Raw genomic sequence first — 25,408 nt, 5'->3', positions numbered from 1 at the left:
ATGGGAACCTGAATCCTGCCATTCAGCCCCAGATTCCCAGTGACATTTTGGGACATGCTTTCTCCTGGCTCTGCAGCAAAGGGGAAGCTAACAAGATCCTTTGGCAACTAGCACAAAAGGAAATGAAACGCACAAACTTATCGGTTTACAGAAGTTTTTATTGTTCATTAAGGAAGCTTTTGTGCAAAAATCAAGACAATGTTCTTTAGAAAGCAACTGCACATGTCCCCCCAGCATAACTCAAGCAGGTCAGGTGCCACAGTCCACAGGAAGGGAGAAAACTAAAGAGGCTCCCAGCGCTAGCACAGGATTTCCCCTGGTTCACCTCACCTGACAGGTTGCTAGCACAAATCCTTCACTACTAAAAACCCAAGAAAATTAAAACCTTGCCAACCCATAAGAGCAAGTGTCAATCCATCCCCACCTCCCCCCCCAAAAAATTCACGTTAAGAGAATGCCATCCAGTTTAAAAGATCAAATACTGTACTACATGCCATGGTGTAACACAACCCGTACCTCCAGGGCAGCAACGTTGAAGGGAGCCCATTTCCTATCTGGCATATCTATCCCAACTGGGATACACCGCTGGAACCACTGCACAAGCCTGCCAAGACAGAAAGCTGCAGGTATTTTACAACTTTACAGGAAATTATTTTTCTTTTTTTTTTTTTAAAGCCATGAGTGCTTCAGCGTTCTGTACAAATGCAAACAGGAAAGACAAACCGGTATCGCTGTCTGTCACCACTGCCCAGACATTTAGTATGTACACATAGTAACAAAAAAGCTGCAGTCGAGTGGTTTTCCATTAAACTGCATGAAAATTACTTTGCTTGCTGCTAAAGCATTGTTACTGGAGCACCTGCCTCACCCAAGACACCACAGGAACAGTAGCAGTTGCCGGCACCTTTCTGAACAGGACTGGAATTTTCAAAGCCCCACCTCTGCCCAGCTCCTCCTTCCCAAAGGCCTCCTCAGAGCTACTTTGGTGCCTCTATTTTGGGGGTTAACTTGATCAGAACTACACACTAAATGCTGGTCGGGGATACAGAGTCCGTCTCAAGCAACACAAGTACGATTCTCATTCTCAAGGCCCCTACACCTCAAGGGCCTGACTTGTTTCCAGGGTAGCAGCCTACCTTGAAAGGCTTTTGTTCAAAAGTTCAGGCCGTTTCACTGGGATGCTGTAGAGGTGTGAAAGGCAGGTTGTCAGGTATGCCAGCGGAGCTGCCAAATACCTACTCCAGTGCTCTTACCATCTGCCATCTCCACCTGCTACTCAGATGCATTTCCCAACAGAAATGGGAACTCTGGAAAAAAATTTATACTTCAAACTTCTCAGAAGGTGAGTGTCAGTGAGAATGGGTGGCAGCAACAGAAACTGCCCACAAGCCTCATAGCGCCTCTGAAGTTTTAGATGACTGATATACGCTACGAGAGAAAAAACAGATCAAGGAACAAATGGCAGTTTACAATAAAAACCATTTCTCCATGCATTCTGCCCTCTATGCTGATCTCACTTTGACATATGCACAGCCCCTGCTGACTCTTTTCCCCTCCGTCTTCCACCAACCCAGCTCGCTCCACCTCCTTGGCACCTGGCTGGCTGCATGTAGGACGCTGCAAGACTAAGCAGAATTGAGCAACTAGGGTAAGAAAAAAGGGAGCCGGATATTCCTTAAGTACATCAGCATGCTTCAAAAGACTGAAATCCCACTGTACAGGGCTTGACAGTAGAACACCCATGCTTAGACTGAGTAGTCCAAGGAACTAAAAAGGATATGATCAAGGGTGGAGGGAGGGTTTCCTTAGCTATGATAACACCACTAGCCATAAGTGTGGTCACTCAAATGCAAAAGCATGGTCACTCAAATGCAAATGCATCTTTTTAGGTACCAGTTACTTTGAAAGTTAGCTGGGCACACAAAGTCCCCTCCTGTAGAGCTTTGAAAATTCCAGCCGAAGGGATTCCCGGATTCAACATTATCCCTTAGAGTTCCCCTACGGTTACACAGAAAATTAATATTCCAGCCAGATGTTAAAAATGCAAAGCATGTTATCTTCCCAATGCTGACTACAGAAAGACATTTGAAAGTTTAGTCGCTATCTTGTTCTTTGTTTTTAAATTAAAAGATAATAGTCTTGTCTCATTTCACCTTCTCTGCCATTCTTCCCAGCACCTAAAAAAAACACTTCAGCCTACCAATTAAAAATCTACAACACACTGACTATTTTTAGGAGGATAATGAGTTAAACTGTACAATCAGAAATATCTTCGTTAAGTCAACAATGAAGATCTGATCCTTCAACAGCAGCACTGCTACAGAAGAGTTACAATAAAGGAACTTGAAGGTCAAATTGTTAATGAGGCAGAGAGGAGGGACATTTGAGATACAGCTCTCCGCCAACCTCGGCCCACATTTTTAAGAGCCATGGCAAACTTTCAGAGCCGGAAATTCTTCTTCTAGTTCCACACATGACGTTTGCAGTGATCAACAGCCTAAAGGGAAAGAAATAGTGTATGTTAGTGGAAAAAAGCCTGGTTGCAAACAAGCGTGCATCTACACATATAATTCAACACCTTACTCTGAGCCAAGATCTTGAGAGCAAACCTGTTTTTCTTAAAATAAGTGATTTCAGAGAGGACTAGAATAAATAACATCCTCGTCCCCACCCAGAAGCTTCAGGAAAGGACGCTGATGACCCTTAGCCGTTAAGGCCTGGCAAAGAAAGCATCAGCCCACAGCAATACTGGAAGCCAATTTTCAGAGCCTGATGAGAGGTTGTGACATGGTCTGTTGGCTGCGGGAACACAGACTAAATATAAAGCTCACATTGTACCTTACTGCAGATTCTGAAATGCTAACAGACAGGTGGGGGATAGGAATGAAAGGGAGAGGAAACAGTCTGCTTTAAGAAAGCTAAGGGCTATGGAAGACCCTCCAGTAAAACTCAACCACCTCTAGCTGGTACCCTTTTGCTTCCTGAAACTGGAATTCCACTTGAATCCACTTGAAAGTGTGCTATAGAAGCCAGAAAAGTAGTTTATAAGGAGCTATCAAAGACCAATAGGAAACTTGAGGCAGAATCCTGCTTTACATACATTGCACTGTGCAGCAGTCTCCATGTTCTTACACCAGTAGCCTGGACCCCAGACACAAGCATTGTCCCCCAGGAGAGGCTGTTTAGCTGATCCACAGACTCCAAGTTTCTGTGAAAAGAACAGCACTGGAGTCAGCATCTTTCTATTTGCACCAACAGATCTCAACTCCACCCTTACGTCTGAGCTTCTACCTGACCGAGTGTGGAAGCAACGCTGAGGTAGCTTTGGGAGCTCCCACAGTACCATGCTCAACTGACAACTGCCATCACACTTGCAGCTGAATGAGTAAACATGAAGCAGTAATCTGACACAAGGAAGAATTAAGTTACCGTAACTGCTTCTTCATATTAATTTTTGAGAAACAGAGCTTCTAGAAAGGGACCTTTCTCAAGAAATGTCATTTCACTTCTCATCACATTCAGGGCACACTACACCTTGTTACTGAACCTCAGCAGTGGATAACCACTGACAGCTCTTTTCTTCTATCCTTCCTTGCACAAGGCTGGCAGTCAGACAGCTGTCCATTCAGTAAGCCCAAGGCCTTGCACAATCACATTTGCTCCAAGCATTCAGTGTGCTGATTTTCATTCCAGCAGAGTTTCTGCATGCTAGGCACTGAAAGGCATACAGAAGAGTAGGCAGTACTGTATCAGAGCCTGTAGTCAAAAGAACTAAATGCAATACTCACAGTGCAAACGAAAGTGGGATCCATCATCTCTGCCAAGAGTTGCACAACCACGGGTTCATACTGTTCCACAAACTGAACACACTGTAACAAAACACAGGTTGAGAGATTCTCCTGTTAAAGCCTTAGAAAGAAGAGGAAGATACGGTCTTCAGCAGGCAGGCCTGTACACTACTCCAAACAGCCCCAATAATACACTCCAAACTGATAAACCAGAGGCTTGAGCTCTACAGATCGAAAAGTACTCAGCATCGCACTAATCACACAACTACATCATTTTTTGCTAGCTCATACCTGCCTGCAGCTGTCTGCAGACACATTATGATGAGAAAGGGGTCAAAAGGAAAAGCAGCAAGCAGGACAGACTTTGGGAAAAGCAGCAAGCAGGACAGACTTTGATTTGCAAAGTCTAGTCTCTAAGTGTGGAGATCACTGCTGTCTCAAGAGGAAAGCACACTGAAGGAGCTGGAGACAAACATCCTGAACAGGACGGCAGCAATGCAGTAATGACTCTTAAGCACTTTTAGCCCAAGTAGTCACTATTCACTTCAAACCAGGCAGCAGCACGAATGCTTCCCGTCGATAAGTCAGCCCTCTAGTGGAGAGGCCATCTCCAAAGCACAGAAAGATATTGGCGTTCTCAGCAGAGACTAACGGCACCGATTAATAAGCAAACCACAGCTATTAAATAGCCTCACAGCAGTTAGCAGGAATAGCTGTTTCATAGCTGCTTTAAGCCTGTCTATTGTATGCCTAGTAAACTTACAAGCAGTTGCCACTTGCTGACACTCAGCAGCCACCTAATAAGATTTCCAGGTAAATCTTGATAGCAGTGGCCTAACAGGTGTTGCTTTTTGCTGTCTCACTGGAATTATGCCAGCCTACTTCCAATTACTTTGCTAATCCCCTGAACAGGATCAATGTTGAGGAAAAAAAACCCTTCAGCTGTTCCCACCCACTGTTCACAGAGTACTTCCAGGCAAACCTTTACTGACTGCAAATTAGTACAACAATCCAGCCGGTCAATTCAGGCCCTTAAAAGTCTCCATCTGTTCAGAGGACTGCCAACCCCCAAGGATGGGGAGTGCAAAAACCTAATCCCCCTGCACCCCAAACTCCTTCCAGCATCTAGCAGAGGAATACTGACTACTGTTACAAAAGCCACCAAGAGGTGCTGCTCTCTCGTTTTTGCAAATACTCTGCAAGATGTTTTGTCCTTCTGTTCACCTCTATCTGCCTTGTTCTGACTGGAAAGCAGGATGCCACACAGCAAGGCCCATGTGGTCATTTGACTGTCTCAGATCAAGCCTGCTCCCTCTCTTTTGCTCTACTGCACCTAAGAAGCTGCTATGCTTTGGTGCTAACTAGTAAAGGGAAAAACCTAGGAAGGATCAAGTTGCTGAACACAAGCCAGTTCCAGCTGCACCTGTGGACAGTTTGTCTCCAGCCAGAGGCCAAGGCAGTTGGCCAAACACAGAGACCTCTATTATGAGTACCTGGACATTTATAGCAGAAGTAGAGACACTTGAGAGATGGACCTAAAATTAGCATGTAGACAGAATATCAGGTGAAACTCTCAGAAAATGAGGTAAGCATAACTGTTACTGTAGGACCTACTTAAACCCAACAAATCAACAAGGACAGTTCCCAACAATCAACAAGACCATTGCTTTTCAGCCTGCCTCCTGCACAAGTGCTTTACCTGATCACTGACAGACTCTGGCAGGAAGTGACAGACTTTTTCCAGTAAAGCTTCAATTTCAGCTGTCGTGGCATTCTTCTCTAGTTCTTTGTCTGCATAAGCTACCACCATCTTGCAGATATCACAGAAGCCACCTGCAGGTTTCACTAAAACTGAGAAAGGAAAAAAACAAACAAAAAAATGCACAAACATCACTGCTTAGGTAGTTCCCACAAATAAAAGAAAGGAGGCAGCATCAGCAAAGTACTAAAGCACATGTCCTCAAAAGACAGATAATCATAGGCGAACTAGCTGATTTTGCAACACCACCGACTCCTCATTACCAACCTGGCTGCTGTGAAGGCTTGCTGGCTGCACAGCATTTCAGCATAACACACACAGCTTCAGGATTCGTTGCCTCCAAGAGCATGTCAATCAAAGCCTGGCCATAGACATCTATGAAGTCCTTACACTGGTCTTTGACACTCGCTGGGAACAGGTAGCAGATCACCTCCATTTCATGCACAATCTCCTCCTGAAGCACAATGAAGGATGCGTGGCAAGTGAGGAACAGAAATCTGACTCAGTTCATGAGCACATGTTTTCTTACTCCCTCCCACCCAGGATGGAAATCTTGCTCTCATGAAACAGGCAATAAATTTAACTTTCCCTGCCCCTCCAATACAGCCCCATTTTAGCCAAAGCCTAGGATGAGGTACCATTTCCACCACTTACACACCTCTGTCTTGTTGCTCTCCAAGAGGCCAGTCACTTCTTTCACCATGGTCTCACATATTTCACACAAGGAAAAAGTTTTCTCTTGAACTGAGGCCTTCTGAGTACACAGAAGAAACATACAGAACGATAAAGCAGCACTTGACCACATTTGACAGGAACAATTTGTAAAAGATCAGTCTAACAGCATTCACATTCAGATGTAGCACACCAATTCATTTACCTAGCTGGCCAGTTTGAGCTGAATTCAAAAGGTCACTCAGAACCCAAAACCAACCTCAAAGGTCTCAGTAAAAAGCCTTTCTGAATGAACAGTCATTTTGTATGACTAATTAAGACTACAACGCCCAAGTTGTATAAGGAGGGGAGTTGAATTTAATAGACACAGAGAAATAAGCAGCCCCACAGTGACTGGAGTCAAGGGAAATATGAATTGTTTTTTCAAATACGTTGAGGAGAGCACCCTCCTGTTTGTAAAAGAAACCTAGAAATTGAGGGACTTGAGGGAAATTGTTTGGAGCCTGAGGAAGTTACTGCCCTCAGAAGAGACTTTCCTTTCCAAAAAAAACTCAGCCCATGTCTCACCCAAAGGCCATGGGAAGCTAAGGTGCTTCTCCAAACCCAGAGCTTCAGCATTCTGACTCTGATCACTCATCTGCACATGCACAGTGCTGTCCCTTTTTTAAAAGGGATCAAAGCATAACTCCAAATGTAGAGCAAAACTCAAACTCGGCAATTTGCCCTCTAACATTTGAGGTGTAATTTAGAATGGCTGCTATACTCTACTGAAGGAACAAGAGTTCCCATTTCAATCCTGAAGCATTACCTTATAGCTTCGGTTTAGCATAGGCTCTGCTATTCTAACAAACCAGTAAGCTCTCCTACTGCATAGATGGAGCATCAGAAACAAGAAGAGGCCAGGAATTTATATGCAGGGAGACTTGGATTATTCTATGCATAAAAGTTCCTGTTCTTCTGTTTCACCTAGCTCATTACACTAACAGAAAAAGGAAGGCAAAGCTGTTCGAGTACAAAAAGTCTATCTTACCTCCACAGTTTCCATTTTTACTTCATGAACCACTTGAGCTGGCACCAGAGTCTGAAGGGGAACAGATTTCACTGAAGGACAGAACCCAACCATGGCACAAATATCCTTTGGTTGCTGGAAAGAGATGTATAAGCAATTTTTTTTAAAGTCTAGAAGACTCTGCCCTTTCTATGGAGCCTGTAAGCAGGCACAGAGAACAAAGTTCTAAAAGGCTCCAACACAACTAGAAGTTTCATGACTACTTCTACTTCAAGTATTGCCAAAGCATTTGGTATGGTTATAGGCAGGACAACTACCAGATGAAATTTAGCAATTCCTTTAAAAGAGGAAGAGGTTAGGCCACATCCATTTAAAAACCCCATTTACCATGAGCTAATAATACACTACACAAGCCCTTCAAAGGAGTTGACTTAAGAGCTACCAACACCGAAACAGGCCACCAGCATCACATTAGACCTGCATCTGCGAAGCTGCTCCCCTGAAAGCTTTAAGTAATCACAGAAAAGGCTAATTATTCTGACTTCAGAGTTCACCCAAAAGCTGAAAGAAATGCCTAGAAGAAAGGACTCCTTCTCCCATCCGCAAACTACCTTCTTTAAAGCATCCAGTAACATCACACTTTGCAAACAGATTCCCACATTACTGAACACAGCCTATAAGAAGCAAAAAGTTACCATGTTATAATTTAAGCCTAACCTTTTTTACAAGTATCTACAGTAAGTCTATTTCAAGTGTTCTTTTCACATTAAGAGGGAAAACAGCAAACAGAAACAAAGCCTTTAAAAAAGATTTCTGTCTTTCTCAAAGGTTTTAGAAACATACACTACTAAATGCAAAAGTAAATGCCAGACATTAGGCAAACTGCTCTAAGGAGGCCACATTATACCCGCACAAAGTGAGAAAGGCTATACAGAGTAATACACAAAACTTGAGTTTTCCCACCTAAAGTCTACTTAAGCTAAAAAAAAAAGTTACCTTTGGTTCTATAGGTAATTAGATGATCATACCCCACCCTGTCACCAGGGCATCAAGCTGCTTACAGCAGATGCGTGCGTATGCAACAGTTAATATGTCATGCCACAACCTCATGCACAGGCAAAAACAGTATCTCAAAGATACAATGCTGCTTCAGACTACTCCAGGCAGTACCTTTAAGTCAAGCCCTTTAGTTCATGCATTGTAAGAAGCATTTCCAGATATTAATGTTACAGCAACACCCACATACACACAACATGTTCTCTCACAGAGAGATGACAGACACAAGGTCTCCCAGGACTGGTTAAATTAAAAGACCAAATAGCTCTAGGAAGCAGGAGCCTAAAGGCCTCCTGCATCTCCTTTTCAGTTCATATACTCCAAATATCTATACAGTTGTCCTAGATTTAAAGGTTAACCAAGAAAAGACCCAGGGACAGCTTCACTCAAGCACTTTTGAGCCCAGACTTTAAACCAGAAGCTGACAGGAGCCACCGGCATGCTTTTTCTACATCTAATCCTTCTTGTAAGAAAGCGAGCATATTTTCTGCTCCACTGGCCAAAGCATTATCAAGCTGAAATCTTAGTAGCAAAAACTGGTATCTGGAGCTGGAAGTAGGACTGATCCACTGGATGAAGTCTAGTCTTTCTCTGGTTTAACCACATAAATATCCCTTGTATCTGTCAACACTGAGTACAGTCACACCATGTACACAGCTAATAGAGCAAGAAGTGAACTACAAGCCCTTTAAGAGCAAGAAGTGAACTACAAGCAGGCTATCACCACAGGCAAGTTGCTCACCTACCTGATCCTTCTGTTGACAGGGGAGATTGGAGACAGAGGAAGAGAGGAGAAATTAAAGATAACAGTTAAGAGAAAAAAATGTCAAGCACTTGGAACTGCATATACTCTTTCCATGAAGATGATGGAACATGACATGGTCCCCACCCCAAAGATCCGTAGCATTGCTACAGCAACTCACATCTAATTGCACAGTGCTAACTGGCATTATTCATTCGAAGTTATTAAAGCATCCTGGGCAAGACTACCTCCAAAGAGTTTGAACAACACTCAGCCGGATGCAAGGTGTGGTCATATTCCAATTTCAGGTATTAGCAACACACTGTATTGCAATGCTTAAAATGAGAAACTAACTGCTGTTGGAACAAAGATTTGCTTCGCCGCGCAAAATGCTTAAGAAGCAGTATGAGCTTCTAAGTAGCCTTTAGCAACTGGAAACAAAAAAAGGCCACTGTTGCCAAATTCAGGTTCAAGTCAGACCCATACTCTATTCATGAATTCACCTATCATTTGTTATGTTACTTGTGGCATCCAGGCACTGCATTCTCTAAGGAAAGGCTTACCCTTTTGTTTTTTTAAAGGCTTTGAGATGTCTGGACAAAGAGGTGTGATGGAGGTGGTCAGAGGAAAAATGTATTGTATGTTGCTGCAGAAGACCAGAGCTAGTACAGTACCACTCACTTTCCATGGCTCCTATCAAGAGCTCAGAGAGCAGGAGTCTTGAGATGGCAATTCCAGAAGAAGGACGTTTAGTCTTGCTTCAAATAGACACGTTATCTCTAACACTTGAACCAATTTTGCAATACTGTGACAAAGACCAACTCTAATATGCTTAACACGGTATTTGGTGGGGTGGGGGAGGTGGTGTAAGTACAGGACTGAGATAAAAGAGTATAAAGGAACATATGTAATGCACCTTCTGTGCTTCAAAGGATTAGTGTGCCTTTTGCACCACTGAAGTGGTTGTGAAAGAAAAGGAAAGTGCTAAAGAAAGCATTCTGAAACTGAAGTTACTACCCAATTAAATGCCAACTTCAAAGCATTAACACCAAGACTTACAGAGCAAGGGCTCTCCCCAGACTTTTACTGCAGTAAATGTTTCCTGTTTCCAAATAAGTTAGCTACACAAAGCAGAAAAGTGAACTGAGAGCAAATATTATATGCTACTGATCTTACCATGTGCATCATCATTTGGATAGCCAAGTCAGAATATTCAGAGATATAGTTCTTGCACTGCAGGAAGTGGGAAAAGAAAGTCTTGTAAATATCAAACCACTTAAGCTATAGAGTTAATCTAGAATTTTCTAATACATCTCAAGGTATTAATTTACCTGCTCTACTTAACTATTCTGTTGTCTTTCAGAGCTTGTCCCAAATATTTCAGGTTACACAATCATTGCATACATAGCTGCTTATCTGATGAGGCCTTTTCTCTTCCTCTCAGGGCAAAAGCACTGCCCCTTCATTGATATGACCACATTACCCTGCCAGATCATCTTTATGAAAAAGGCCTTTAAGGGCTAGCAGCAATCTTGAGTCTTTTTCCTCCTCCCCAGTCCCATACACACCACCCCACCCAACTTTCTTGACCAGAAAGTTTACAGTTTCAGTGTTGTTACTGTTATACTGTGTAACATATCCTACATGTGACACACTATTTTATTAAATAGAGACTACATTCAGAGGATTAAGGCACCAAACAAACTATTTTATGTTTGCATACAGGAACAGATTTTTAAACAAAAGAGATAGCTTACCATATCAGACATTCCAGGTCCCAAACGGTCACACTCCTCCTTGGCATGAGCAACCAAAGACTTTACAAAAGATGAGTTTGTCCTCACAGCTTCCTGAACATCAGTAACCAGCTGAATGCAGTCTTGGCATACATCCCCACTTCCCTGGACAAGGAGTGAAAGGAAACTTAAGTTGACATATCTTCACATAACACGTTTTAGAAGCTTCCGTTTTAAAAGCTATTTTAAACTTTATACAAACCTTAATAAATACTCTATAGAGAATACTCGAAAGCCTGAGCTTCTTGAAAGTTGAATAGCTATTCCTGAATAGACAAGCTACTGCCAGTGTGTGCACCAGCCACTAGATGGAGATTAGGTACCTACTTGGCTCTGAAACCCGAGATAACTGTTAAGATACCCTATCTCCAAAATCTGTTGGTTTTGTTACAGACCACAGTGGGAAGGTCTCTAAAATTGGCATAGATCTTACCTGCTCCACCCACAGCAGCTTGTTCTGCACCCACTCAACTGTTTAACTCCCATATCTAGGCAGCCTCTACTCACAAGTTCATTGTCTCATCTACTTCCCTTTGTCAACTAGTTGTTCTTTTCTGATCCAGTCTGTCACCTCTGGATTCAGAGAGGAATGCCTCCCCTGAAGGGCACAGCTAGCAGATTACTCAGAATGTGGGAGAATTCTTCCTTTGAACACTGGTGCCAAACTTGCTCTCAGAAGAAATTGCTTCCAGAAAGACCTGCTTGACTACTACAGTCCTGAATGGGAACAACCCAGCACAAAACCAGTATTTATAGACCGCAGTTGTTAATCCAAGACTATACACACGGTTCACAGGGGCTGCAGCTATCATCTTTCTTAGCTTTAAACTCACAGGTTATGGGAAGAAGTAGCTGTCTGTATGGAGCAGCACAAAATTCAATAGGAGACAGTCACCCAGGTGAAGCACATCAGCTTAATCTGTGCCCAGTACCACAATCCCTTACCAAGAATCATCAGTAAGTTCTTACGCAAAGGAGCACTGAAGCTCTGGAGGAAAAAAACATGCACTTCTCTTGCACACTGGAATAGCATTGCACCCTTACCTTAGACTTCTGCTTGGGTTTGTCCTGAGGGTAAAGGAGAAGAGGCACGTTAGCCATGAATGGGGATGCCAGTTCAGAGAAGTCCAGCTCTGGTATCTTATTGGACTGGAGCTGTTTCTGAAGTTTCATTGCTGCAAGGTGCTTCTGAAGGGACTGGCACAGTGCAAGGGCACTACATACAACTTCAGGTTTGTCCTAGGGGAGATAAGATACATACATAAAGCTCTAGACTGATGGCACTTTTGTATGAAGTTCAGAGTAGAGAGTCATTCAGCTGAAATATGGTAGGAAGGGAAAATATTTCACAGCAAGGAAGCAGTCTTCAAATTTACACCATTAATTGCAACACCAGTGATCCATAAAGGATTAAAGGATCATATGCACAATCTTACATAGAAGAGAAATTCAGGCATCAAGAGGAGCACAATTTTTCATTACAACAGTTGCAAATTGTTATCTACTTACTAGCTCTTCTTTGATCATATCCATGATAACTGGTAGGTAGGAATCCACAATTTCTTTGCACTCAGAGACCAGGCCTTGGTCAGGAAGAAACTCACATGTTTTTTCCAAGTAAGAGCGGATCTCATCCTATAAAAGATGAGGTGAGCTATAGACTATCAAAATCTCTCTCTCTCTCTCAGATGCCCTTTCCATTCCCAAAACGCACGACACAAAGCCTAAAAAAGCCCCTTGGACTCAGGTAGCTCCAGGCAGTTGGCAAGCAAAACTAGAATGAGGTTTTACATTATAGGTCTATTTTCCCCAGTCCTGGACCTTCGATGAGACCCTGTCAAAGTGAAAACATGAAATACTGCCTGCACAACACAGTCTTGCCAGCATAGAACATTTACATTTAGGAAGAGGAACTGAAATTATGGACTAGTGGGACAGTGATTTGTTTACACAAAGTACTCCTAAGGTTCACAAAAGAAAAAGGGAAGAAGTGCCCACAACCAAAATGAAGTCTACTTGGAGTAATCACCCACTTCTAGAGACTGCAGTATCCCACCTTTTAAGATCGATGGCCCACTGGCACAAGAATAATTTTATTAAGCGTCTACAGTCAATCAGGGATGTGTTAGAGCATGAGAGACTCCAGAATTTGCTAACCTCTAAACCAGAAGAGGCTGTTTAAAAGCCTTTTTCCCATGTACTCTGGCCCCTTTCAACATTTGCTGCTTAGGCTGGGAAAACATCACACAGACTACTCTTTCACCCCCTCACCTTGTGATCTTGTTAAAGACAATGAAATCAAATACTGCCTTGGGGCAAGGAGAAAGGGAGCTTTGCTTACCTCAGTGCCATTATCCTTCAAAACCTTGCCAGCCACTGTCACAAGTTCCTTACACAAGTCACAGGGGATACTGTTCTGGAGGGAGAGGTAGAGAGTTACTTGGAGACAAAATTAAGTACCTGTAAATGCAGTGTGTGAATAACAAGCATCACATTTGGAATTGAAGTTAAGGAAGGAATACTGGCTGAAGCCAGGGTGGAAAGAGGTGTTTTTAAATAAGGAGTGAGGCTATTCCAAGCATGTCCAGCTCCAGTTTCTTCAGTAAATCAACACGGTATGAAGAATTGGGCATGTTACCACTTGCTCATTTCACCTAGTCCCACCTCCCTTGAAGTATAAAGTACATTGCCCCAAGAAGCCTTCTCCTGAACCTCTTCTACCTTACACTTCAAAGAGTTCATACATACTAGAAATCTAAGAACTTTTCAGGCAGCTTCACCCATTTCAGTTGTGCTCTGCCATTCTGACATTCCTCCCTTCCCCTGCTTTTCCACAAACTGAAACATACCTCAGCACAGATATAGCCAAGGTGGACTGAATGCATCTGTAAGTAAAATGCCTTTATCCCCTAGAGAACTGTGAAACAATACCACAAACTACAGCTACATCTAGTAAAGCAGCACTCACATTTAGTGCAAATGCAACTTGAAAAGCCACACTGAATGTAACATTTGTACCATTATTACTGTCATGGCTTTCAAAATCTAGCATATGCTGCATCTTTTGTAGAACACTAACTTATGAGAAAGACCTAAAGAAGCACAAAGCTTTTTTTGTAATGAGCCTATCAGGTTGGCATTGCTCAAGTTAAGAGTAAGAAAACTCCGTAAATTAAGAGTTGGTTTAATAAAGAGGAACGAGTCTGAAATCCACTAGTTCCATTCCACACATTGCTTACTGATTGTGCAACAGGTCACAGGAGAAGACGGCAGACAAGTTGTGCAAGGCAGAGAAGTGGAAAGCAACCTTTATCTAGCACCCAAATTAAGGCATAGTAACCAAGGCATAGTCAGATGTAGCACTTAACTCTGATCAGAGACTTGAAAAAAATCTTCATCAGCATATGGAAACTAGCTACCTCTACTACAGGTGGGAAGAAGTCTCAGTAGTTCATACTTACTACAGTAGGCTTGTTCCAGACATTCTGCTGGCAGTGTTTCACCGCTCCGCACTGTGATGCTGTCCGAACACTCTGACACCATACCTCCGGACCCTTCACACAGTCCTTCTGCCACAGAACAGGGCTTGCCACAGCTGCCAAAAAAAGAATCGTTCTTTCACAGATGCACACTTGAATGACTTCCACTCCAAAGCAAGCAGGTTAATGCTGTACAGTATAACCACAACCTCTCCAGTATGCCACTTAAGTTTACTAACATTTTTAAGCACATTTCAATCCAGCAATTTCTGACCTGAAACATAAGAATGAGTCCCAAATACAGATTACACAGCCAAAGAACTCAAAAACCGTAACAGTTGAACTTCCCTACTGAAGTGGATTTTGTAAAACAAAATTAAAACAAAACCCCACTTTGCTTAGCACACAAGAACTACCAGCTGACTTGAAACAGAGAAACTTCTCATCACAGAAATCTACACTTCAGACAGCCGATTCCCAAAGCTACAACCCCACTGTTGTCCCATCCTACTGTCCTTGCAGTCACTTCACCTCTGAATGAGCAGTCACATCTAGCTTGTAATTGTTGCCTACATTCCTTCTCCCAGGTAAACCACCCTTTTCTCATATAGCAACTGTGAGAGCTGGGAAACTAATTGGATTAGAATCCACAACAACGCACACATTACATGGAGGACTTAAGAGCCAGGGGCAGACCAAAACACTAATTATAAAACAGAAAGTTTCAAGAAAGTCAAAGCAAAAGAGGAACAGAAAACAATGAGACATGTTCTATCATATAGTTTTTAAACCCATTAAATCTGTTTAGACTTTGTTTCCTCTTGGTCAGTTCTTCAACTGTGTGCAGAAAAATTTGTGGGGGTGAAAAAAAGCACAAGTCCTTGTCTGGACATTACCTCCCACCCCACATGGAATTGCCTTGCAACCTGTAAAGTTTTGAAGTAAAACACAGAATACCATTTCTGGACAGTCTTCCTAAAGAAACGTAAAAGATCTGCACTGTTAGTAAGTAATAGGACAAATTAATCAACTGCACCTTTTAGCTGACTTTTCAAGCTTTTTTTTTTTTTTTTTTTTAATTGTGCTGTCTGGACTGCACATCCAACTTCTCCCAGTTTTCTAAAACCATCCTATCTGTCAGCAGGCTCAGTTTCTTTAGCAACCTCCTACATTGCACTAACCTATGAACAAACAACTCCTAAAATCCTACCACAGACAGGCTCCAAGGAAGTCTGCTGCCTACAAGGCACTGCTGTCAAAGTTTTAGGAAAAAAAAATAATAAATTGCCCATTCAAACCTATTAGCTGTATAGGTGTTGTTTAGGAGTCATTATCTCCACATCAATGCTGTTTACACATCACAAAATGCTGTAAAATTACATTGTCAACCAAGAAGCAGGAATTAAGCTGTTTGATTCCTACGAAGCTTCTAGTAAGGTTATGACAGATGACAATCACTTTTCCATTTCTCACATCTCAGTTCTATGCAATTAGAGGATCAACTTAATGGCTAAATTACCAGTGCATCTGCTAGGTACATAGCCACTACACATCAGAGACAGATAAACACTGCTTTATAGCTGGCATTCTGCAGCCTTCTCAGCTGTTGATTTATAAAGCCTGTTTACACTGGATTTCAGAGGAATGACCCATTTATTTTAAGAAAAATGTGCTTTGCATGCTTGATTTTTCTACACAAGAGCTTGAAGTTTGCCACCGTCTCTCCCAGCAAAAAGCCTCGATTGCGTATTACTCTTCAGCAAGACAGCACACTAGGACTGCTGGAATAAGGACCCTAGGAATAAGATTTCAAACCTTCTAATAATGTACAGTTAGCAAAATATTTACAGATGGCCTATTTTAAATTACAGCATTATTGATCTGGAAGCACCAAGCATAGTTAAATATCCATCAGACTGGTCAGCCAAATAGCTGTCAGCTCTGGCAGGATGACAATAAACAAGTATACACTTGGCTGAGCGAAAGAATTATTCTTCCCTTTCAGATACTGGTATTAACACTAGTAGGAAGGCTCTGCAAGGCAGAGTGAAGCTCTGGCTAAAGTCAAGCAAGACCTTGACTTTAAAGAGTGGAATTAAAGGACTTCTGACTATTTACAAGTATAGCTTTTAACCTATGCCTTTAGATCTGTAAATCAAAAAAAAAATACCCGCCCTCCCCTGTTTGAAACATACTGTAAAACTAAACTATAAAACTACAACAATAGTTATTCCAAGCAGTTTCTCAAACTCTTGACCTAAGAGGCCGTTTAAAACCCAAACTGAGGAATACATGCTGTAACTTGCACTGGTTTGATCTAGCTCTTAATGAACTTTCAGGTTTTGTGCAGCTTTTTACTTTAAGATCCTGTCACTGCATGACTTTTCAGAGCCATACCCAGTTTCGGCAGAATGTCTAACAGCTAGTCTTGTTCCTTCTGCCTCATAGCCTCTGACCAGGTCATTAAAAGCACGTGACAAAATAAATACTATGCTTCAGATTTACACTTATTTATCAGCTTTTTTGGCTGTACATCTTTAACATTCCCTGTTGCATGGCTTCTGTATCAAACAGGTGCTCACACACAGTCAGTCACTAATGCTCTGACTTGCCAGGACACAGCAAGTGGTATTGGTAGGGCAGCAGGGTTTTGTGAGGTTACAACACTGGGGTGGAACAAAACCAAAGAGCAAGGCACTAGTCTGAGACCTTTTGAGGTGAGCAGAGTGCAGGTTGCAGATAATTCTGCTCAGAAGGGGGGGGGGGGGGGAAGAGTCTTAAAATTAGATTGATTTTTGACAATACGTCAACTATTTGATGCCTCTGATTGCGCTGCTTCCCTGCATCATGTCTCACCAGTTTGGAAGGAGAAAAGGTAATTTCTCAGAAGAGACGTACACAGCCATTTTCTGTTCAAAGCACCACCACTGGGCATACAGTCACTTCAGATTTGAGAACAAGGACACTAATTTTATCTGCAATCCTCTACAGAAGACCAAAACCACAAAATCTCAGAAGAGCTCAAGACCAGCAGGGACAGTGAAGAATGAGAAGTATCAAACTGTTCATAAGCCAGTGAACACTGAAAACTAGTTTTTGGATGCAAGTAAGCACCCCAAACACCTTCCCACAGGTATTATTTAAAGTCCTCACTCCTGCACGACATCAGAGCAAGATGAAATACCAATATAACTACATGACTTTTCTGTCAAAAAAGCCAACAGATTCAGGAAATCCAACTCAGCTATGCCATGAGGATGAACACTTACCTACAGAAAACGGAAAAATGGAGGAACAGCAGTGTCCTCTCAGTTACAAAGGACACTGGTGAAGTTCCTTCCTTCTGAGAAGACAACTCTACATTTGACATTTTCAGTGCAGATCTTTCTGGTCACATGGTGACTAGGCAAATTTGTTTGTTAGGGCCACACACCACTGGCACATTTTAGAAAGCAGCTACAGAACAAAGACAACACGCACTAAGTATGGCCTCTTTTCTTCCATCTTCCACAGTAATTTTAAATATAGTTAAGCTTGTATTAGTTTATTCTGTACTATGTTGAAAAATTTTTATTACATAACTCAATGTCTAATATGAAAGGATGCACCTTCATTGCAACAGTATCCACCCTCCCTTTCTGAATGGCCTAGGAAAAACATAAACAAAAATAAAAAACTCTGCATTAATTCAGATCTTGCAGATTGAGAAAATAGCCTGAAATGCTTTACTGTTCCCACTACTTTTTCCCTTTAGCTTGTTCTCCTAATTATGAAACAGCATTTTTTCTCATATATTAACTTATGTTACAACAAAAGCAAATATGTCAGTGAAGTGTGTTAAGACATTGTGCTGTTTCACAACAGAATGAACAGTTTCGAATCTAACAGTTATCTTGCCTGTTCCCTCAAAATAGCCTCTGCTGCAAGAAGAAGAGTGACACCTTAATGTGGTATTTCACATCCCCAGCACAGCTGCAACCTAAGAGAAAACAAAGCACTGTCAGTTACCTCACACAACTCTTAATGCATCTTGGATAAACCCAATGGGATTACCTTCTTAGTTATCTCTGGCATCCCTTTATTTTATATATTGTTCTTTATCTAAGGTCATCCATTTTTAAATAGATTTCTCCTTTCTCTGTAGATTAGCTCTCAACAGTCACATGTCATGCCCACCCAAACCTGTCCCCCTTTCCCCAAAGTTCTTACAAACCACTATTTTTAGAGCACCAGACAAGTCTATCTGTGAAGGCCAGGGTGCTGCTTTACTTGTCCTCTTCACTGGTTCCTCCCTGCTTGAACTGCTTCAGAGATGTGGTTTGTTCAATTTTAGAAGGAACAGTCTTTGCTCCATCAAGTTTTTCGTAAATTAAGCAGTGAAAGAAAATGGAGAAGGAAGGAGAAGGGGGCATAGAAATGCAATCCACATATAAAGGGTATGTGTTTCAGATGTGAAAGTCTTCAGCTTTTGGGCTTCTAGCCAAGCTGACACAGCCCACAGGCACCCTAGGATCCTTGCATACACTTGCAGCTTCTCAAAATAAAATTTAAAAAAAAAAAGAGAGAGAGAGAGAGAGAAGAGAGATTCATACCCACTCTGACCTCTCTGATGCTCGTGTTTGACAGACAAGAGAAGTCATCTCCCAGAACATGCATTGCCTCAGAAACACAGCCTGAAGCCCAACAACATAACCAAAATACTCCAAAAAGCTGAAGGGTAACAGCAGAAAAAGGAAGGAGAAACCTTTTCTTTGAGGCCCTGGTCAGCAACCTAACACTGCCAGAACACCAGTAACACAGTCCTGACAAGTGACAGCTACTTGCACATTGCATGGGGCTCTGCCAGGAATTCACACAAAAAACAGTTTAAAGGCTGCAAAGATAAAGGGAAACCTGGAACTCACTGTCACAGTGGTATTATCCTACTCACTTCAGCAAGTATGCATTACTCCCAGCCACTTCTTCAAAGCAGGAAATGCTATCGCCTCCTTCCTCAACACTAGACGTGGGGAATGGAAACGCTAACGTATGGTCAGAAGTTAGGGAAGTAGAGGTGACAGCCCCCTCAGACAATACCACCTTTTCTACTTAGAAAGCTTACAGAGCCATGCATGTGAAAGCACAGTTCAGTTCTTCAGGAACCTAAAAGAAAGCTTATAATGGCTGGATTACCATTCTGCAAAGAGCTACTGGAAAATTGTTAGGTAATTACCTTTCCTGAGAATAACCTTCCCTCCCCTCAAGCATTTGTTTTATTCTTCTTCCAGGGAGAGCCAGCCTGAATTTCTCCCCAAGATTCTCAGAAAAACATCCTAAGCAACCTCCTCCAAAGCTGTACTGAATCTACTAACGAGACTTTAATGATCATGCTTAAAAGTTAACACCTTACATAAGCTTCTAGGAACAGGGATTCTATATGGGCCAGACCAGATTCCCTAAAGACCCAGAGGATAAACCAGAAAACTATCACCCAGAACACAACGAAACTGAAATTGAAGACTCAACCTTGATGTGAGCAGCATTTTCACAGACAAATTAACCTGCAGTTGGCAAGAAAAGGAAAGCGCTGAGCTGCTGTTCACTTTAACGGGTTGAAGTCCAATGTGGAAGATAACTTGGGGTGCTGTCAACTCTTATGCCTTTATGATAGTCTAATTTGTTCTGAGTATATTAACATATTCATCAGGAAGGATGCTCTTTCCCAGGCCATCCCACTTGGCAATGTTAAAAAAAAGACCATTCATTATCTCCCAGAAATGCCCACAGACCAAGTGACTGCATCAGTCTCTGCCATTCTGTGCTCAGCTAGTTACTGACTTTTCCCCATTTCTTTTGAAAACTGCCAAAGCAAAGTGTGTTTAAGTTAAAGAAGTCAAGAGGGATCAACTTCTCTTCATCAAATCTTACAAAGTGTCAACAAGTCAAGGAGTGACCTCAACCTGAAGTTATCTGAAGGCCTTAATACTCCACAGCCTCTCTGGTCAGTTAGTTTAAGTAAAATTTCAAAAGTTGTAACCACACCACACGCTAGTAACTCATGCCAAAAGTCTACTATGCCTCTGGATTAATGAGGCAGTAAACTGATCACAGTATTTGAGAGAGTACAGGCCATTTGCAGAAGAAATGGATAAAATCTGCCTAGTTGTTATCAGTATTGCAGACATCAGTTTAAAAATCAGTCTTCCTGTCCAAAAAGCTTGAAGCATTTGTAACTAGTACAATTCACAAGAAATTAGTTTTGAGTTAACGCCAGGATTGGGCTCTTCCTCAAAATGGGGAATGCATTCTCATTCTGGTGCGCTACCTCTGCTGCAAAACATTGTTCTTATCTCAGATGCTCCCTTGCTTCCCTCACCAGAAGACAAGCATGGTACGAGAATCACAATGAAGTTAAAGATAGCAGATAACAGGATGAGCTAAGACAGTAAAATCAGCTCTACTGTCCCAGTACATTGTCCCAGTTACTATAAAGGTTGCAAGAGAATAATTTCCACATTGACCAGAAGTTGCTAGCAGGTTGCCAAGCAAGGCCCAACTTCTACCTGAGATTTTTCTGTGACAAACTAGAAGAGATATTTGGATGTTCAATGGCATCTGGTAGTCATTAGGAGTAAGCAGTCCCATACAGTATGTTAAGATATTCCCAAGAAGTTATGAGAACCATCTTTCCCTGCAGCAGATCCCTGCAGAAATACACCTAAATGTTTTGAACATACTTATTGTCCATCTCTATTCTTTCTGGTTTTGGTTTGTTGGTTTTAGGTTGGTTTGGGGTTTTTTTTTTCGGGGGGGGGGGGGGGGGGGGGGCAGGGGGAGCAGGGAGAGGCAGGGGGACAGGGACACAACAGATTTCATGCGAGTCTCTGCAGAAATTCTGTATTTAACATCCCCCTTTCACCAGGCAAATATATTCACACCACAAAGAACGGAAAAGTCTGCTAGTTATGCAGACAGACATATCTGTAAAAGACGACAAAGTTCCTGGCCGCAGGTCACACTGCAGTCCCAGCAAAGCACAGGTGAACTCCAGAGGCATCTAAGAACTTCAGAAGACAGGAGGGCAGTTCAAGAGACTGCCAGGAAGAAACAGACGAGTGTCAGGAGCAATGCTCTTTTTCACACTGCTGCCAGAGAAGTGCTCTAATGCAGAATGAATGCCAGACATGGAAGACAACTCAACAGGAAGCTCCCTTAGGGAAAGGGAAGGCATCAGACCCCTGCAGCTGAGCAAAGAAAGTATGCCAGGGGCATGAAAAATGACATTTTAAAGAGCGGCTTCAGGGAAGACAGCAGTTAGCAATGGCAGAGCCTGGAAAAGTCAAACTGTAGTGCACAAGGTGAAAGAATAACCTACCCAGGAGTACAGTGATGAAGCAGCTGATAGCAGGAAAGAAGAAAGTGTTAACCCCTAATCTCTGCATACTAATAGCTTGCATCCCATATGTGAACACAGTCAAAGGATTTTAAACTGTTACGTTTGGTAAAAACAAGCCTTGAAATCTCATTGCAAGATTCATTTACTCAGCATCTCCAAGAAAATCTCTCTATATGCAGACGTTTTCAGTAGAGAACACAGTTTAAAAACTAGTCAGGGTAAACAGTGTAAACATGAGACTCCTCACTCCAAGAGGAAGAAAAATACTGCTATCTGAAATTAAACATTGCTCCATGACCAAATACACGGACAAGCATTGCCTCAAAATACACACACACACTTCGAAGACCACAGAAATACCCCTTTTAACTTGCAGCAGGAAGTCTGATACCTTAATCGCAGCAAATTAATTGCATACAAAAGCTGCTACATAAAGAAAAAAAAAATGGAAAATGGACTGCGAGTAAACCCTTCAAGAAAAACCAAATGCAAACCCTTTTTTTGTCTCGTAGTTGCAAGGCGTTGCCCCAAGCCTGCTTTGAAGAATCAGGTCCACATGAGGACATTGAAACAAAAACCCCTGGCAGCCAGCAGTAACTGCTCCTGCTTCCCCCACAGATACAAAGTAAAAAATCTTCCTGCATGTTACACCAGAAAACACTCCCCAAAACAGCACAGTCCAACCTCCTGGAGAGTCCCAACTGACATCACCATCACCTGACAGAGACACAGTTCAGTTTTGCTGACCAAGCTTCCACTCTCTTGTTCCACCCTCTACATCATCTCAGTTATCAGATTCCCAGAACTACTGCTTTGTGGTACGCTGAATAGCACAAACTGAGATTGTAAAAAGACCACATAAGACTTCAGAAGCTCTGCGGATGCGATCGCACATACTGCCAAGCGCGACCGTGACCAGGCAGAACAGCTTGCGCAGCTCCTCCAGATACAACCAAAAACTCTATTTATACCCTCTTCTGCAAACAAGGAGGAGATTGTGCAAGGGCAGGTTTAGACAAGCCACATGACTGGTGCACTATCAAAGCACTGCTTCGTTATGTGACAGTTGTAAAGCACTTCATGCACACAGCACTCCCTGTTATTCCTCTAAGAAAACAGGGACATATTTTTTTAGAGATATAGGACACCCTTCCACTGTTTGCCTAATTTAATCTACAGCAGTGGGCTGCACCAGCCTAGCTTTTTTGTTAGAGACCACATTCCCAAACTGAGCAAGCCTGCAAACTACAGAACACAGTCCAAGTTCAACTATCTGCTTTTTCCACATCCTCCAGAAATTCAAGTCAGACTAACCCAGCCTTCAATTTTCCTGTCCCCATATGTTCTGACCAGTGTTTGATAGAGGGAATTATGCATTAGTTTGAAATCTTGGAAGGAAGGAAGACTAAGTCTACTATTTTAGGGGGTGTGTGTGAAATAACTGCATCCTCAAACTTTTACTTTCCACCCCAAGCTTAACTTTTATTTTACCACGAGGAAAAAAAATTTAAAAATCAGCTCAAGAGAAAACTGACTTCTGTTTTAACTGTGCCCCAGCCTTCCTTCTTTCCTGGTCTCAAAGACAAGCGTATCTGTAGTCCGGAGATCCAGAGTCCTGTACATCCTGCTTCAATTCCTTCATGTCTCCCTTAAAGGGAAGATACACAGAAGCACTGCAAGTAGGTCAACCAAAAACCCTCATGGCCTACCAGCCATGCTGTAAACCAGCCAAGTAACTCCATTAGGATACGCCAAGGGTGGTGAGATTTTGATACAGCTAATTAGTTAGCTAGTAGACGAAAATAGTGTTTCAGGTTGTCACAGCAAGATCTTCAGAAAAATCTGCACTATGCTTTCATAGGTGAGTCAATTGGTATTCATAACAGAACCTTGGTGAAAACAGACAGCTGTTTATTTGTGTTAAAATAGCGACTTCCTAAAGAAAAACAGGCCTAACAAGTCTTCTGCTATGCTCGGTTGCATACGCATGGCTTTAACCAAGGTAGACCAAGCTAACTCTCATTACTGAACTGGTTTCTCATTACAATTTCCCTCAATACACTAATGGGAAACCTGGTAGGTACTTCAAGGCAAATTCTTTTCACTTTTGAAGCACAAGAAACTACAATGATTTTAGTGATTTGGAAACAGTCCCAATAGAAATGATAATTGATAGCAGTTAATTCAGCGCAGAGTAGACTCAAAAATCATATTATTAAAGCAGATAAATATGCAGACTGAAAGCTGACATTTGCTTTCTTGTTTCCAGCCTGAAAAGTCTGAGATTCTCCATTAAATTGTCCCACATACCAGTATATTAAGACTCCACTTAAGCACTAGTGTACAATCATGCAAGATCTCAAAGGCAGAATTTACTGTAGTCTGCCAGTTGGCTATTCCCATGGCTTTTAAACAGCTAGTCAGGGTTGGTTTTTAGTTGACTTATGCAATGTTACAGGTTACACTCGTAAGCAAGTAAGCTCTACGTTTAAAATTGTCTTATTTAAAGGAAATTTATCCGAAAAATTGTGTGCATCACTGCATCAAACCTTCAATTTTGGGGTTTCTAGCCATTCCATACCACAACCTGAAGGCATATTAGCCCTCCAGTCAGTCTATGAATCGTTTCCGTCGCTCTGTCTAGCTTCTGCAAAGTACAAAACACAAGCATTGCCTTTTCTAAACTCTAGTCCTACCACTAATGGCAGAATATCTTATTTCCACCACAACCACCATCTTCCACCTCAGCAACAACAGGTAACAAGGCAGCAACATTAGTGGAATTTTCCACGTGCAGCAGGACACCCTAATGAAATGAGGCTGCTAAAAGCATGCAACAGAAAAGGCTACCTCTTGCCATCTGAAAGAGGATTAACGCCCTGAAGTGTCAGAGATAAACAGAGCTGCTGGCAGAAAAACAGTTTCTACCAATTGCTCTTACATGGCTCTATGAGCCGATACAGTTGCCCGATTAGTGTCAGGTATGGATACAAACCGATCCGATGCTACCACACTGTCATTAGGAGGTCATTTCCAGCAGTGGGAAAGCCTGGTTTCTCACAGAGACTTCCCCCTGCGTTTACCTGATCGCTATTCCTGGGCGCTGCCCGCCCTAAACATAGCTTTTCCATCACCGCAGCACCCCGAAGGCAGCCTTGAAATCCCTGCTCGCTTCCCCCCACCCTCCCTCCCCTCCCCAGGCCCTGCTCCTCCGGCGGGACCGTTAGGCCCCACACCGCGCTGCGCCATCCCCAGGGCGGCGGGGCCCGGGCAAGAGGCTTCCCCCGCCCGCCACCCTCCCTTATCGCTGCCTCCTCTCCCTGCGCTTTCGGCAGCCGGGCCCGGCTGGTCCTGCTGGGAGAAGAGAGAAGAGAAAACAGCTTTAGGCCCGGCCTCCCTCCACATTCCCCCCCCCGCCCTGTCACAGCCGCCCTCAGCCCGCTCCCGCCCGGGCAGGCCCTCGGTGGTGAGGGAACACCGTCCCCAGACTGCCGGGGCTAAACGTGAGGGGGAAAGGGAGAAGAAGGCGGAGGCCCGGGCCGGCGGGGACCGCTTACCGGCCGCCAGCAGCCCGAGGAGGCAGAGAAGCCGCCGCGCCCATCGTCCCCGCGCCCCGCCTGCAATGCGGCTCCGCCGCCGCCCCCCCCGCCCCTATATAAAGGCTGCGCCGGGCGCCACTGCGCATGCTCGCCCGCCGTACCGTACCGCCCTCCCGGCCCGGCTGCTGCGCAT

At 43.0% G+C, this 25,408-nt stretch overlaps 1 protein-coding gene across 1 annotated transcript; it reads right to left on the bottom strand.

Moving 5' to 3' along the window:
• Window positions 1–137: 137 nt before the first annotated feature.
• PSAP (prosaposin) lies at window positions 138–25,408 on the bottom strand. Its single transcript, XM_052799826.1, has 17 exons — window positions 25,382–25,408; window positions 25,234–25,327; window positions 14,284–14,417; window positions 13,164–13,238; window positions 12,332–12,457; window positions 11,867–12,061; window positions 10,784–10,927; window positions 10,194–10,259; window positions 7,840–7,902; window positions 7,250–7,363; window positions 6,206–6,301; window positions 5,815–6,001; window positions 5,488–5,639; window positions 5,282–5,323; window positions 3,789–3,869; window positions 3,101–3,208; window positions 138–2,497 (listed from the first exon to the last, which is right to left on the bottom strand). The coding sequence occupies exons 1-17, from the start codon at window positions 25,406–25,408 to the stop codon at window positions 2,462–2,464; spliced, it is 1,740 nt and encodes a 579-aa protein (XP_052655786.1). The 3' UTR covers window positions 138–2,461.

This window comes from Harpia harpyja, chromosome 10 (genome assembly GCF_026419915.1).
Source record: "Harpia harpyja isolate bHarHar1 chromosome 10, bHarHar1 primary haplotype, whole genome shotgun sequence".
Taxonomy (NCBI): Eukaryota; Metazoa; Chordata; class Aves; order Accipitriformes; family Accipitridae; genus Harpia; species Harpia harpyja.
The sequence above is the reverse complement of the archived record's forward strand: the minus strand, read 5'-3'. Positions and strand labels throughout refer to the sequence as shown.

Bases quoted from the DNA above. Each gene is read 5' to 3' on its own strand.
- PSAP (XM_052799826.1), bottom strand. From the start codon at position 25,408: ATGCGCAGCAGCCGGGCCGGGAGGGCG. The intron at 25,328-25,381 runs GTACGGTACGGC...GCCTTTATATAG, and splicing joins GCAGCCGGGCCGGGAGGGCG to GGGCGGGGGGGGCGGCGGCG. The intron at 10,928-11,866 runs GTAAGGGTGCAA...CTCCTTGTCCAG, and splicing joins AACCCAAGCAGAAGTCTAAG to GGAAGTGGGGATGTATGCCA.